Source organism: Dermacentor variabilis, chromosome 3, assembly GCF_050947875.1.
Source record: "Dermacentor variabilis isolate Ectoservices chromosome 3, ASM5094787v1, whole genome shotgun sequence".
NCBI classification, from domain to species: Eukaryota; Metazoa; Arthropoda; class Arachnida; order Ixodida; family Ixodidae; genus Dermacentor; species Dermacentor variabilis.
The window spans coordinates 129,552,916-129,568,646 of NC_134570.1; the positions used below are offsets into that span (position 1 = coordinate 129,552,916).

Genomic DNA, 15,731 nt, shown 5'->3' on the forward strand with positions numbered 1-15,731 from the left:
GTGATCTAGCACAGCTGCACGATGCTTTGCAGTGCAGGCTAAAAGCGTGCAGGGGTGTGCGAATTGATGGATTAATGCATTATTGGTATGAAATAATGCACATTAACGGTATCCAATGTCTTGAACAACGAAAAAAAAAAATTACGTTTGCAATTTCTTTTCTTGCTTTGGAATCAAGATCTAGCTATTAACCCTTCTCCAGATCTGTCGCTTTCAATGTCGAGGGAATGACGCGACCATCATCCTAATTCCCTGACGCTTTGTTTTGCGCGACCATATTTATTCAAGGTTTCATTTTTTCCTCGCACCGTAACCGACTGGAATGATTCTTTATTGCCTTTCGCCACATTTTGATGTTTTTACCTGTGTTATTATTATTTTCTTGCCACTTACCTCACCTTGGTTGGACCTATACAAGGTTTGCAGTATTGAATAAAGAAAGAAAGAAAGAAAGAAAGAAAGAATAGTGACTTTTGGGACCGAGTCGAACCGGAATAGAATGTTATGAGAATCGAATTGAATAACGAATAGTTCTGCAATAATGAAAACCCATTATCTGAATTATTATAAAACGGGGTTCACGTTCTAATATTAAAGTTTCCAAGTTCCTGTCATTACATGGCACGTTCTAAAGCGCTGTTTATATTACACCCAAAACAGGGCCGTAGGAGTAACGGAGCAGTTGCTTCGCAAGCCCGGGGTTCTTCAGAGTGGGCGAATGATCACTGCACAGCCTGTAAAGTATGGCTACCTAAGTGATGTCGCTTGCTCCACTATGCAACTTGTCAGGTTTTATAGCTACGCATTGCATGCAGGAGCAAATTTCACCGCACCATTGCTCCAATGTTGCGCCTAATTGGGCGAAGTAGATGTTTTCAACTATTCGAATGATATTGGCAGTAGAGAAGAGTGACTTTTCGATTCGAAGACCAAATACAAGAATACGTTACCAGGTTCGTTATTCGAAACTTCCGTATATTCGCGCACCCCTACTAAAAATGCCGGGATAGAAATTTAAAAAAACGCACAGGGAAACCCACACATACACAAATAACACATTTAGACCCGTAACAGATGTAGTGACCTCCGCGAATAACTTTGAAAACAAATATCTTTTGTAAGCAATAAAGGTAGCCGTACAACATTCGTCCGGACATTTTATTACCGCTTCATAAGCTATTTCAGGCTATCGAACAGCTGTTCGATGCTGTTTATGACTGGCCTGTAAATTTCCTCAAAGTAAGGCTGCTTGCGCTTGACTCGGTCGTAGTAGCTTGCCAGCTTGGGAAACTTGGAATGGTCAACGAACTTGTTCTGAAATGCACATGAATCGTAAAATGGTTAACTTCTAAGGTCAGTTATAGTGTTAATAAATGCTTCAATTTCATTTAGGCAGCTTATAGACACTCGCAGAAACATCGAGAACCACTGACAGACAGTGCAAAGATAAAGAAAGTCCCACATGAACGAGCTGAAGACAGAAAACACCAAGGTGTTTCATCTGTGCTTGGCATCGCACTTCACTCAGCTGTACCCCATTTGGCCTAACAGCATTATTTGCTGAACAAGGCAATGTAGTCGTTGCGTTGGTTAGAAGGCACCAGTCGCAAGGACCACAACTTACGCGTACTACAACCTAGGCATAGTATGATACCGTGAAAAAGTTGGCTAATGGAATCATCTTCCGAAAGCCAAGGCCGGCACAGCAGAATAGCCTCCATGAAGACGCAACGAAACAGCTGCACGCCTTAGCTCCATTGAAGTGGAAGATCTTGCACGTCGTCTACCTACATATCGGTCAACCAGTCGCATAATAAGCCTACTAATGTACACAGTAACCTTAACATGCACTTCCTGTGGAAGCCATCAATTTACCATATACTCAGGGAAACTTTGTGAAACAAGTTTTCGGGAGCAGCATACACATATTAACACCGCAGCGTTAAATTCCCCGTGGCGCAAAAAATCTGGCGTCGCCGTTACGCGTCAAGCGTCGACCGATTTGTGAGCTAAAAATCATTCCGAACCACGCATACCCAGCCGTGGCGGACCTCCGTGTAGCGCAGGGACGTTACTGAAGTAATTGAAGTCCTCAAAGTAAAATGCACCAGAAAAATCGGAAAGTACGACTTGCACACAATGTAAACACATGATAGCGTAATTTGAATAAAGGAGAAAACATAATTTCGTTACGCTGAAATCAAACACAGACCCCGTTCACAGCGTTTCTACAATTCATAGAGCTGCACGCCGGTTCCTCGCAACGCCATCCAGATGGCGCTCGCCTTCATGCATCAGGGGAAACGATGGAGCATGTTTTATTAGAATGTGAAGACGTCTACCGAGCGGTCGATTTAGGCACCACTGGCCTCCTTGAAGCCCTTGGGTTCAGCGGGAGCAGTGGTAAAGCAAGCATGTCTGTAATAGGCATTAGTAAGAGGCGATCGGAGAATTGGTGGAAGAAAAGTATGGAAACGACAAAAGACGGATACGTACAAAAGCACAGATCGCAATAGGGGATCAAAAAATTTGGGCGTGGTAGTTCATAGTGTTTTTTTTTCCTTTTTCATTGTTTAACCTAGGTAGGACATTAGGCAGTATAATAGCAAGAGCTTGGTGGCGCAACCCGCCGCCCCGTTCCAAAGAGGACGCTCATAACATCCATCCATCCATCCAGGGGCACAAGCAAGAGGCCTCGTTTATACCATAATGATCGTCTTCGTGCATAGCGTTAGTTCCCAGCGTACCCCGCTTACATAAGCTCACACAGCACTCAACTCACATTACGCTCACATAAGCTGCATTTGCCTGAAGCGTGAGAAGCGGTCAGGGATCTTTGAATGCCATCCCGTTCCACTACTAAAGGCGAAGCTTAAGCATCCTCCGAATTTTTTCATGCGGAAAAACTGCCTGGCCGCCTACTTTCTGGCTAGAAACCTGACACTATGACACAAGGCGGAAATTGAGATCTAGTCGTTCATTTTCATGCGTGACTTATAATCCAGCTAGTAAATTCCTGTCATATGAAACCACAACATACTGGACTAGTTTGCGAAACGAGGAGAGAAAGCTTTTGAAAATCTTACTACCATGTTAAAAAGGAAGCAAATCAGTGACCAAGGTTAAAAAATAAAGATAAAATGACGTTTCGCGATCCCTATGGATCTCTTGTTCACAATAGAGTGTCGCAATGAATGTGAACAAGGGATCCACAGAGATCCCGAAATGTCATCTTATTTTAATTTTTTTGGCTTTGCTCAGTGACACGCTTCTTTGTAAACAATGCTTTGTAACAATGCAAGGTTTGTAAACAAACCTGACTAGACAGTACTACTCCGAGCTTTTGACTAACATTACCCTATGTGACTGCAACTGTTTAGACAAACAGAATGCAACAAAGCGGTCTGCTGTTTATCTGTTCTAAGCTTTAAGTTTGGGCTTCCACATAAAAACTGCGAGGACGCTTAAGCTTTGATTATAAGAATAGAACGCGATAGCATTCGACAATCCCTGACTGCTTCTGACGCTTCCCGGCAACTGCAGCTTCTATAACCGCAATGTTCACTGGAAAACGCTGGCGGCGAACGCCATGCACGAAGGCGAGCTTTCTGGTAAAAAAGCGGCCTCTTGTGAGGGCCGCGATGCGGCGGAGGCGAAGGACATCTGGAGCTGTTGCAAGGAATGGGGCGCACCGCTTTAGGGCCTTTGAGATTTGCACGCGCCGGCGCGCGTAAATCTTGGAGCTCATGGGCTCTCTATGAACGATAGAAACGCTCGAAAAGGGGTTTGTGGTTTGAGTTTCCGCATAGCAGACATATGTTTTCTCGTGTCTTGAAATTACCATCCGACGCTATCATGCCTGGATGTTGTGCTTAAGTCGTACTTTAAATTTTTTCTGACGTATCTTACCTTGGTAACTTCAATTAGTTTAGCAACTTCTTTGCGCTACGTGGAGCGCCTGCGTGGTTGGCTATGCGTAGTACAAAATGCTTTATGCAGCAACGACGGATGACGCTGGACGCCGACGCCGGATTTTGTGCGACACGGGGCCGTTAACGCTGTCGCGTTAAAATTCCCCTCGTCGAGTATTCCGGGGGGGGGGGGGGGGGGGGAACCTGCTCGAATTTCTTGTACCGAGAATGTTCTCGGCAGGTTTTGTTGCCTTTTGATTTTAAAGATCTGCAAGGATGGTGACGTACTTTGGTCCAGGAATCAAATATTTTTTCTCCATTTTTCCAAGCACAAAACCTTCGAGAACATTTTCCGCTTTCATCCACAAGAAAAAAAAGTAAGTTGGTGACATAGGATGTCTGAACTACGTACGGTCGCAGAATTTGTTGCGGAGACAAAGCGAAAACTTTAACGGCAATTCAAGTTCAATTTCCCCCTTCGAATATGTATAGAAAATAGACATGCTCACTATCAATAGTTTGATCTTATACGATGCCTTCAGAAGTGCGCTCTCTCCAGAGATTTGAAAGAAATTTCCTGTCTTCAAAAGAACACCGCATGAATTTCTATAAAATAGCGCTGTTAGTTCGCCCTAAAATATAAAAAAACTTCAGATATTAAGGCAATTTTGGCAGAAAGATTGTAGCAGTTCTCTGAAACGTGCTTGGCTTGCATTAAGTTGAGACACCGTAAAACTATAAACTGCCGTACTGAAGCTTAAGTGCTCCAGTACTACTTTTATCTGATATTACCAATAATTTTTAGTCTATAGGTAAATGTAACTTTACATCTGGTATGCAAGAGAAATAGTCCGTAATGTACATTGGCCTAATTCCGACTTTGCACCTGTTGGTTGCGATAGACAATGGTAATGCCTATTCCTATTCCTCCCTTGCATTGTTGGAAGGTCTAACCCCCAATTGTTTAAAATGTTTTTCATGTTTACTCATATTGGTCAAAAAGCAGATATTTTCAAACTGAAGAATGCCGGTAAATTTGACACAAATTACTAACGTTGGATCAATAAAGACATTTCCAATATACGTTCACATGTGGTCAATATAAATAATTTGAGCATTTCGCGCGCTTTATAATTGGTGCAGCCCTCCGGATTGCGTCCTGGAAATATTACCTCGCGAATGTGTCGCAGTTGAAACTGGGCTCGTGACCGACCATGTTTATGAATCAGCGCGAAATTGTGACTGAGGCGGTGCAAGCACAAAAGACCATCACCTCAAGGGGCACAATGATGCGTGCGGTCAAGGCGATATCGGCGAGTGTGAAGTTGTCGCCGACTGCGAACTTGCCATCACCGATGAGGTGCTCCAGCCCTCTGATGACGTTCTCTTCAAATGCGGTAAGCTCCTCTGCCGTAGGCTTGGTCTTCTGGTGGACTCGAGGACGCTGCACCAAAAAAAAAAAAAATGTTCACATCCTTCGCTTTATGGACAACAAGGGATCATGTATGCGAGTGAGCGCATTGCCGACTGCTCGTTATCTCACGATCGGAAAATGTTCGATACTCGTATTCACATTGTCCAGTACACATTACAGGTGCAGTAAAACCCGTTTGTTTCAAATATATTTGCGTGACGCTTACGACAAGACTATCTCTGCGATTTAAAAATAGACGGGATACGCATCACTAATACATTATGAGACTCACACCAGCAACGGGAAAAAATACGCATGAGAATGAGTGCTTGTCCACTTGTTCTGTTTCAATTTTTTCTATTCTAAGACAAATTGTGAGATTTCCTTACTTGAAATCCCACCGTAGGCAATGGCAGACGCCTTAGTGGAGAGCTCTGAACTAACTTTGGCAATCCAGTGTTCTTCATTGTTTCCATAAACCTAAATACCCAGAAGCGTCCTATTTATTTTCATTTTTCATCCATTCAAATGCCGCAGCGGCGGTACTTGAACTGAACCCGCAACCTCGTGCCCAGCATCGCAAGGAAACAATCGCTGACCCTGCGTCGCGCATGTTCCAATGCACCTTAACTCTTTTTAAAAAAGATTACGTCCACAAGGTTGCTAGTAAATTGCTAGCTAGCCTAATATTAGTACACCCCGCATGTATTCATTCATGAACTTTGTTTCAGGCGTGAATGGGAAAAACGCAGCTTGTACTTTCATTCACCGCTGTCACTGCCAATGTTATCAGAAACCACGAGTACATTTCCACTTTGTCCTGAGCATTAGATTAGCAGCTCCAAAATGCGTAGCACGTAGAATATTCTTATATATAAATAGAAGTCCATATTTACAAACCCTATTAGGCGAACGCAACATTTATGCTTATAGTCATTTTCAGCTGGCATATTGATTCTTCAAGTTATGAAGCAATATAAATGCAAATATTCAATTACGTCTAGTGATGCTTGCTTGCCTGCACGCTTTGTGCCGTGGCTCGAAATTGGCAGCGTCCCACAAATTTATTTATGCAGGGTGCTTGGACATCCATATTCTCACAATGAGAATAACTCACGGCTCTGGAAATTCGCCAACACCCTTCCAAGAGGAATTCCTCAACTGTTGCAAATAGCGGACGTGGACGCTATGGCGTATAACTTTAAACTACCTGCCACATTTAACTCACCGAGGACACCGGACGATTGCGCGCTAAATTACAGAGCCCCATATAACGCCCTATACACAAGAAAAAGTTTACCTACCAATATTCACTTAGGCCATAAGAAACGTCTCAACCTTAAGGTTTTCCCCACATCGTTTCTCGATTCTTTCATATTTAAACTGCGTGCGTAATTTACTTCTCAACGACACCGCTAAGACATGCCCGTAACACTTTCGAGCGCCACTACTCCTGCTTGGAGATAGAGAATCTGTGAAATTATTGCTTGACCTAAGTTATTGCGTGACCTATTCAATATGTATACGTCCGAGCTCTTCAACTGACAATATATTCGAGCTATCTTAATACCCACACAAGACGATTACACCCAGGATATATAGGCACATTACAATTATCAAGCGAATGTAGGTGAAAAATGGGTAATCCACAATGCTGGCATGGTTGCATTGGCGATAGGATGCTAAACGCGAAGGTGCGGTATCAAATCCCTGACGCGATGGCCGCATTTCGAGGAACACGAAATTTGAAAACGCTTTTTACCGCGCCTTGGGTGCGCGTTAAGGAACCCAAGGTGACCAAAATTAATCCGGAGTCGGGTATTAAGGAGTGTCCCGTAGTTATATCGAGGTTTCTGAACACAATAACGGAAGAAAGATAGAGTACTTACGACGAACACTGCCGACTCATTGTGGATTGTAGTGGCGAGGGATGAAAGAATCTGGTCGATGTGGCTGCGAGTCTTGATGCAAGCCGGGTAGAGCTCGGAATCGGGGGCGTACTTGCGTAGCAAGTAGTATGCAACGGCATTGCTGTGAAAGTAAGTACATACGGTGTGTGTGTGCGTGTTTGCATTTCGCAATTGTAGATCGCAAACTACAAGAAACCATTGGAATTTAGAGCTTAGGGCACATCTTGTCATGATCAAATTGAAGACTAACTGTAAAGTGACTAGTGCCTCGTCGGAGGCATCGGTCGCCCAAATCTGCTAAAAATGCATTCTTGTGAGAGTTAAGATCATCCTTAGCTTCTTGACGCATACATTTAGGAGAGTGTTCACTCAGATGTCAATGTATTAACAGCGCACTTTCAATGTTGGTATTTCTAAAACAGTGCTACTATTACGATTACTGTTAAGCAAACTTCACACCACTACTTGTTTACTTCAATTTCGAACGTGCGAAATCTGCTTATAAAGAATAAAGAAATAATTTCGCTAGAAAACATCTCACGAATCATGTCAAAGGTGATGATATAATCATTGAAGCAACATAGCGACACACTGTATAGCCGTCGCCAAAATGCATCATTTATGCGACGTGTATGCTTATGTGCATATGCCTATGTAGCCACAGTCAATGCCTTCAAGGCATTGACTGTGGCTTGGGCTGTGGTTACCCGAACAATTGCTGCTTGTCCATGTGTTTGTAAACTAACCAAGGTCTCTGGTTGGAAGGACGTTACGTCTAACCCACTTTTTGTACTTCCTGTAAAGCCCTTCCTCGTAGAGACGAACGATACCTCTGTCAGCTACATCCAAAATACGCCTTCCAGTGAACCCGTGACTGCGACAGCACCGCCTGTGTGTCGCCTTCACTATGCGAGAATCCTATAATCTCGTGGCCCTGGTCAACTTTACGCGATTCAAACGCATGATGCCCAATGCAAACGGGATGAACTTACACTGACCTCATGTGTGCATGAAAGTGGGCCATAACGACAATGAGATAGTGTGCGCGATGATATTAAAAAAATGAGAGGTAGTGGACACTTTCCAAAAGGTCGATGGTATGGGTCTAACTCAATTGGCTACTCAGGCAGGGCACAGGTCTTCTAATCCCAAAAAGTTTGGATAATCTCACGGTGGGTTCAATGAAAGAGCTTCAACGCCAAACGCACTCGTGTGGCCGTTCCTGAGTGGAAAAGTGTGGTCAACGTATTTCAAATATTGTAACGGTGGTTACAGGCTTTTCCAAAGAGAGCCCTTTGTAGTCTAAATTACTGCTTTTGGTCTTGTCTATACGAATGATGATTGAATTTTCCGCAAATTACAATAAAACTGGGAACAACGCTGGACAGCAAAGAGAGATGCAGTCTATATTTTGCCTTTGTGCTCGTCGCACTCAGGAACACATTCAAAATGTATGTAAGAGCATAATGCGAAGACTCTTTTATTTTAATGTGTAGAATAAAGCTGTAATACTAAATTTCCAGGATTCGGACAATTTTTCAAGTGTAATGCGCTGCATGGAAGCCGGACAGTTAGCCCAGGCGATCGCTTTTACGTACCACGGCGGCCGCAAGACAACCTCGCAGCTGACAGAACGAACGTAGCACTAGTTTTTCACGAGCACTGTTATCAAACGACGCTTGAGAGTAAGAGACATGTTCCCCTCGCCCTCTATATCCTCGGCGCAAGTGAGAAGCGGTGTGCGACGGCGGCGGCAGCGCCGCGATAGCGGAGTGCAGCCGCTGCCTGGCCGTTCACTGCGGGCTCAAGTTTTTGACCCAGTCTGTACATCGATAGATATCGAGAAGTGCGCAACGTTTCGTAAGAACAGTTGCTTTATTTCCCCACATGTAGTACATTTTAGTTAGTCACAGAAGGCTGTTACAGCTCTTCCATATGTGCACTTCGGAGCGTGGAATACCACTATCACAGACGACTGCATAAAATTCTGTTCGAATAGAATAGGCTAATAAAGTGGACAAAATTGAAATCGGACATAAGGCTGAGAAAACCAACCAGACTATAGAAACCGGAAATATTTTTAATTGCTCCGTAGTCTAACGCTGCTCCTCAGTTTAATGTGCGGCTGTTTGTCATCAAAGATATACGTTCTTAAGCAGCTTCTCTGTTGGTGAAGAGACCTTCTATACGTATTAGGGCTGGTGGCAACAGAGATATGCATCAGCTGCATGTAAAACTGCGTCCCGGGAATGTTTTCCACATTTTTTTCCAGCGTGATTAGTTCGATGGAGAGGAACAAGGCCACGCGGCCCTTCCCGGCTGAGAACAGTAGTCGAAAAAAAATTCAAAAACCCGAATAAGGCAATGACATTGGGATCACAAAGAAACATTAACCAGGAACGAATCCATTCCTTTCTTTATGTTCAAGCTGACAGGTGCACACAACTTTACCTGAGCCGACACCTGGAAGCTCGAGACACAAGTGGGCAAGAAGCGTCTTAAAAGTAAGACATTTTGCCTGTAGGCACAAGTCCTGCACTATCACCTTCATGCGTGAGGCAAATTAAAGATATCGCTTTGGATCTTTCATCTTTTTTATGCTGTTTTTTTGCTTTCTCCATAAATATAAAACATCTGCTTGCAAACGCCGCCCTTTTATTATTCCAAGTGCATCAGGGGGAATTGGAGAAGTACAGCATCTTCATTGCCCACAAAGAGAATCCCTGTCAACCCTGTGCTTGGCTTTTTCTGCGGCACGGTCTTTATAGTAGTCCCAATACACAGGCTTCAAAATTTTGGATTGTGCACAAGTAACTGGGCGGCATGTTTAATAACATTAAAAAGCCACTTCAACGCCTTTGCATTGTTCTCATCGTTCCTCACTGGCTCCCACGTAGAGACAAATATTTGCAAGCAGTCATGGCCACAATAAACACTGTGAAGCTGAATGTTGTCCACCACTTCACGTTCTTGGCGTTCTTCACTTTTCTTGGTAGAACTTACGCGCACTTTTATTTTTCTGCTTGTGACGCTTGGGGTGCCTATGCGACTGAAGCTTTTCCGATCGCGCGTGGTACACCTGTGAACATAGTCTCTTTGGCTCCATTAGAATGCCCACACTATATACAGTCGTAAAGGAATTGATTTCTTGACAATCAGAGCAAATTTGATGTACTCTTTGCTAAGCAAGCTTTCTGGCAAAAGGAAAGATTCTGCTGCTCATTTTCTAGGTTGCTTGTTGTCGTTCTTAAATAAATGACGAATTCACTGTTTGTTGCATTTGCACATTTGGGAATTTGTAATATGAATGATGGTTTTCAGGATCTAGACGGGAATTCTATTTAAAACCTTTATGACAAGACCGATTGGTGCGAGGTAGTAATCTCTCTTCTGTCAAACTACATTCTCAGGCCATTGTGCTAGGCCTTTCGACTTGTTTAGAGAAACACGCCGTTATTATTTGGTTCTATGTCAAGTTGGCGAAATATGTGCGCTACCGTTTGAGCGGAGACAACAATATGCCCCAAATTTTAGCTCCAGCGCAGAAAAGATCGGTTCTGTTACTGTTAAAGTAAGCGCTGAAAACACGTTGAAGAATGAAAGGTAATAAGAGATATAGTGAACGTAAATTATATCACATTTCTTGGGAGGAAGGATGTAGATGCTCAAACATCCCATACATCACTTATTATATAGTAAAAAATATATTATGGGGTTTAACGTGCCAAAAACACTTTCTGAATATGACGCACGCCGTAGGGGAGGACGCCGGAAATGTCGACTACGTGGGGTTCTTTAACGTGCACAGAAATCTAAGTACGCAGGTGTTTTCGCATTTCGCCCCCATCGAAATGCGGCTGCCGCTGGCGGGATTCGATCCCGCGACCTCGTGCTCAGCAGCCCAACACCATAGCCACCATTATATTGTTGTGCTACAGTTCATTGGCCGCCAAATCAAGAACAATTCAGCATAGTCTACACATATTGTCTGAAGACTTACCTTTCGTAGACAACAAAGCCTTCATCGTCAAGTGCAGGAACTTTGTGGAATGGATTGATCTGGAATACCGAGAAAATAGATATCCGTCAGCGCAATTGTCTCAATATTCGTATCCAAATGCGTAGATTGAAAGAAGCAAAATGCATTACTTTACGGTGCATTTTCATTAAAACGTGAAATTTTCTTTTAAACTCATAACAAGTACACACCCTGTTGACAACGCGTTGTGCACAAGTTTATTAATTATACTGTAGTGACAACAGTAATTTTTACAACATTTTCAGGTTGTCACACGTTCATGAACAAACATTCCTCGGACTCACGGACTCTGCTATTCCTTTTCTTAGGCCACGCTTATCAACTATCAGTGAATTATTTAAATATTTCGTGAAACTTCAGTGGCACTTAAGTGTAGGAACGCCACAGTCCCAATGAAATACATGCGCTATAAACATTCAAAGGAAAACTACCACAAATTCCAATGACAGCACCTCATTCCCAATGCACAGGCTCCATCCAAACCACGTGCACACCGAAGGATTATCAGTATCTAATACTACGATATGTGCAGAACCACTGTGTAACAACACAAATTACAGCAATAACATAAAAAAACGTTACCTAATGGGGTTGTATTATTTCAGCAGTTGTTTACCAAAAATGAGAACGAAGGAAAAGGAAATCAGGTACTTCTTATCGAAAATATAGGCCCATAGGTTGTAGTGTATTGAAAGTAATTTAATCCACTGCAATGTGAAGAAATTATGAAGTGGAGAACGAGACAGTATTGGAACTTGTGTTTCCTTTATTTTAGATTGCAAACGAGAAGTTCAAATGTAGCACTATAAGCAGGGAAAACAATCTTTGCAGGAACCGGTCATATAGGATGACGCACAAGTGACTAATATCTACCTACACTTAAATGTCTCATTGCGGCATACCTTGAGGTATTCCTCGCTGAACTGCTCCTTGTTGGCGTAGTCCAAGTTCTTGAGCTTCACATCGATGCCCAAATGCTTGGCGAGTGTGCGTACAAAGTTGCAAGGCGGACTGCCAATTATATTGTACAGAGTGATGGCCATGACTAAGATCAAGTGTACGTGCGACCTTCCTTCCACTGCAGATTTACAGCGAATGATGCGAAATTATTTGGACAAGCCCATTTAAATACCAGAAACCCAGGGCTGCAGCAGGCGTAGCACCTGCCTGGCCTTGGTAATACAGGCCTTTAAAACAGCACACGTATCCTGTACAGTGCAAAAAATAGCAAAGCGGCCATTTGCCGGTAACAGTGCTTGCAAAATGTGCAGGTGCTTAAGGTAGAAACGTGGCAATCGCACCGTATAAAAGGCCTGTTTATAGCCATTAAGAGAAATTGAACATAGGCCTCTCAAAAGCAGAGAAAGCTGAAAGCGCCCAACTCGAGCCATACATGTGTTTACCAGTAACAATGCTTTAATTAAAATGAAATTTTAAAAAGCAACTTAAGTACATAGCTGTTTAGGGTGAGAACATGGCAATCGCGAAGTAGAAAAGGTCGGTCTATAGGCATTAGGTGTAACCCAGCATTCGCCTTTGCACAAGGAGGGGAAACAGAAAGCACTGAAGTCGAACAATACCGGTTTTAGCGGTAACGGTGCTTAAAAAAAAACAAAGTAACTAAAGTGTATAGCTGCATAGGACGAAAAGATGGCATTTGAGCAGTTTAAAAGGTATGTTTAAAGGCAATAAACTTAAAAACATTAAGCAATTAAACTCATTAAAGTAACAGAAAAAACAAGCGAGATCTATAGGTGCTCATTGTGCAAACATAACAATCGCCAAGCCTAAGTTGTTCGTTTGTAGGCACATAGCGAAACCAACCATATTCATATGCTAGCGCCAGCTTTATTATTTTTTTTTTGTCAGTGCCTGCCAGATGCGGCCGATGCAACCATTCAACACCCTCTCCTATCATCCTCTCCTACTCTCCCCATCGGCTATCATTCGCGCCTGCTTTACGGTCGGGGCGAGAGTAATATCTACTTGGCGTGTTACGGCAGAAGTTGGAGGAACACTGACACGCGTGATAACCTCAGAGACGCAGGGACGGAGCGTCTACCATTGCACCACCGGAACGGCAGTGGTGCGCCCATGACGCAAGCAGTTGTACATTTACTGAGGGGCTTTAGTCGTGGTATCCAAATAGCGTCGCATCACGGCAACTCACTTAACTTTGTCGCACCAACGGTTTCCATTAGGGAGTGAGCCATTGCACTGCGATGCCTATGAGCCCGCAAAGGAAGTTTAACTTACTGAACCCGAGCCATACACCCAAACAAACAAACAAGCAAACCAACAAAAAAGTTGGAGGACGCTTAAGATTTGCCTTTAAGAGTGAGCACAACAGCATTCAAAGATCCCCGTCTGCTTCTCACGCTTCCTGGCAACTGCAGCTTATGCAGCTGTAATGTTTTCCTGGAAACATTGGCGGCGAATTCGATATACGAAGGCTAGCTTTCTCGTTCTTTTTTCCTACCCCCCTAGGGCGGGCGCCACTGCTACCAGGGATGCGCGGAGGTGAGCGCCATGCAGATGATGTTGCAAGAAACCGAACGGGTCGCACCGTTCCTACTAAGACAGACCTCAAACATCAGCTGGAAAACAGGTTTGTGTATAAGCTTGCGCGTAACAGAATTTAGTTTTCTCGTATATTCAAATTACAATCCTACGCTATCAGGTCTGTAAGTTGTGTGTAAGTAGTACTTTATGAATTTTCTGGCAAATGTTTCTTTGAGAAATTCAGTTAGATCACTAACGCCTATGCGCCACGCGCAGGTCTTGCATAGTTCTGGTGCATGGTTCGGCCAGATCTTACAGCGAAGCTGTGTGTCGGTAGAGTTCAATGGCAATTTTTTGCGTGCGTCGACAAAAGTATCATCATCAGTAGCTAATACCGCCGAAAACATTCATGCCCCCGTAAGCCGTCATGAAATGCAATGGCACGTAGGCCCGCAATGAAGAGGCTAGAAGTGTTGTTGCGTACTCCAGGGTAGCGTATCGTACTACTGCCGATAAATAGCGGCGCCTGCCTATCGAAGCTCGACCGACATTACTTACTGGGTAGCGTGGCGTTGTCGGCGGGCTGCAGGCATCCGGTAGACCATGGCGACGAAGCATGGGCGAGACGATTTCTGGTGCGAAACTTTATTCAAAGGTAGATGAAAGAAAATGAGAAGAGCATGAAGTGATCAAAAGTACATTTCGGAGCCCCTTAAATAGGCTCTCTACAATCGTGGGCGGGATCTTGCTTCCGTCGACGTCACGTGACCGGCACAGAAAGAGGGCCCCTCCTCCTCTGTTTATAACGAGCTTGTTGAAAGGAGAAAGTCGTCAGGCCTTTCCCTGTCCGTCTGTCCGTCTCTTCGGCACGTTGCAGGTTCGTACAAGTTCTCCTCTAGGTCCAATTCGAGGAAAGGGCCTCTCTAAACTCGCGCGCGCACGCGCGCACACCCACACACACTCTCACACACACACACACACACACACACACACACACACACACACACACACACACACACACACACACACACACACACACACACACACACACACACACACACACACACACACACGCGCGCGCGCGCGCGCGCGCACGCACACACTCGAAATGCAGACACTCGAAATGGTCATGGCGAATTAGGAATTGGGAAGGAATTAGAAATTCCTTTCAACACGTGGTGCCAGACGCCAACCCTAAGAGTGCTCAGTGAAGTGAAGCCAGGGGTGGCGCACTCTCAAGCTCACCAAATGGCCACATAGGCCGAAAATATTGACCGCATGGCGCTGGAAATAAAACAGGCATAGTACAGCCATTTGAACTCTGCCTACGTGAGCCTAATATATCCCACTAGAGACGGTACATAAGCATATTTGCAATCCAAAAATTTTATCCCACACTTATCGATGCGTTTTATTACGCCACAAACAATACAAAATTAGCGTTCCTAAGTATACACTGTACTCTTTATTATTAACATGGTTTTTTCTATTATAAACGCAAAATAGGATTCAGCATAATCGACCTCCCACGTGACCTCTCGCCTGGATTTAAATTTTTTACCGGTACGTTCGCGCGCACGGCAGGTACGGACTCATTGGATCGTACACTTCAGCTGGGTGCTTATTTTCTGCTAAAACTACTTTATTGCACTTCGATAGCTTGCGGTATATAACTTGGGCTGAAGTGACGTGATGCGAACCGTGATGTAAGCCCAAAAGCTAGGTTTCGGTCGTGAGCTATGCGGAACAAGTCTGCATCAAAGCGGGAACCGAAATAGGCTGTGACTGACGACGGAAACACCGGTGAGGCTTTTAACATCGCCACTTGAATTCTTATGTAATATTCGTCTCTTTAATTTGCAGGTGGAGACAAGTTTTACATATGACATTATATGGGCGGTCAGACATTACACAAGGCGTCACACATGGGCAGTCAGGACCCTCCTTCGCTGTAT

The 15,731-nt window shown here is 44.0% G+C and overlaps 1 protein-coding gene across 1 annotated transcript; it reads right to left on the bottom strand.

Annotated features, from left to right (window-relative positions):
• Window positions 1-1,145: 1,145 nt before the first annotated feature.
• Window positions 1,146-12,317, bottom strand: LOC142574744 (glutathione S-transferase 1-like). The gene is made up of 5 exons (XM_075683764.1): window positions 12,177-12,317; window positions 11,236-11,294; window positions 7,215-7,356; window positions 5,185-5,355; window positions 1,146-1,314 (listed from the first exon to the last, which is right to left on the bottom strand). Exons 1-5 carry the CDS (start codon window positions 12,315-12,317, stop codon window positions 1,177-1,179), a joined length of 651 nt encoding a protein of 216 aa, XP_075539879.1. The 3' UTR covers window positions 1,146-1,176.
• Window positions 12,318-15,731: the final 3,414 nt, after the last annotated feature.

Coding starts and splice junctions, on each gene's coding strand:
- LOC142574744 (XM_075683764.1), bottom strand. CDS start 12,317: ATGGCCATCACTCTGTACAATATAATTGGCAGTCCGCCTTGCAACTTT. Junction 5,356..7,214: donor ATGAGTCGGCAGTGTTCGTC/GTAAGTACTCTA, acceptor TTTTTGGTGCAG/CGTCCTCGAGTCCACCAGAA. Junction 1,315..5,184: donor GCATCATTGTGCCCCTTGAG/GTGATGGTCTTT, acceptor TGTGCATTTCAG/AACAAGTTCGTTGACCATTC.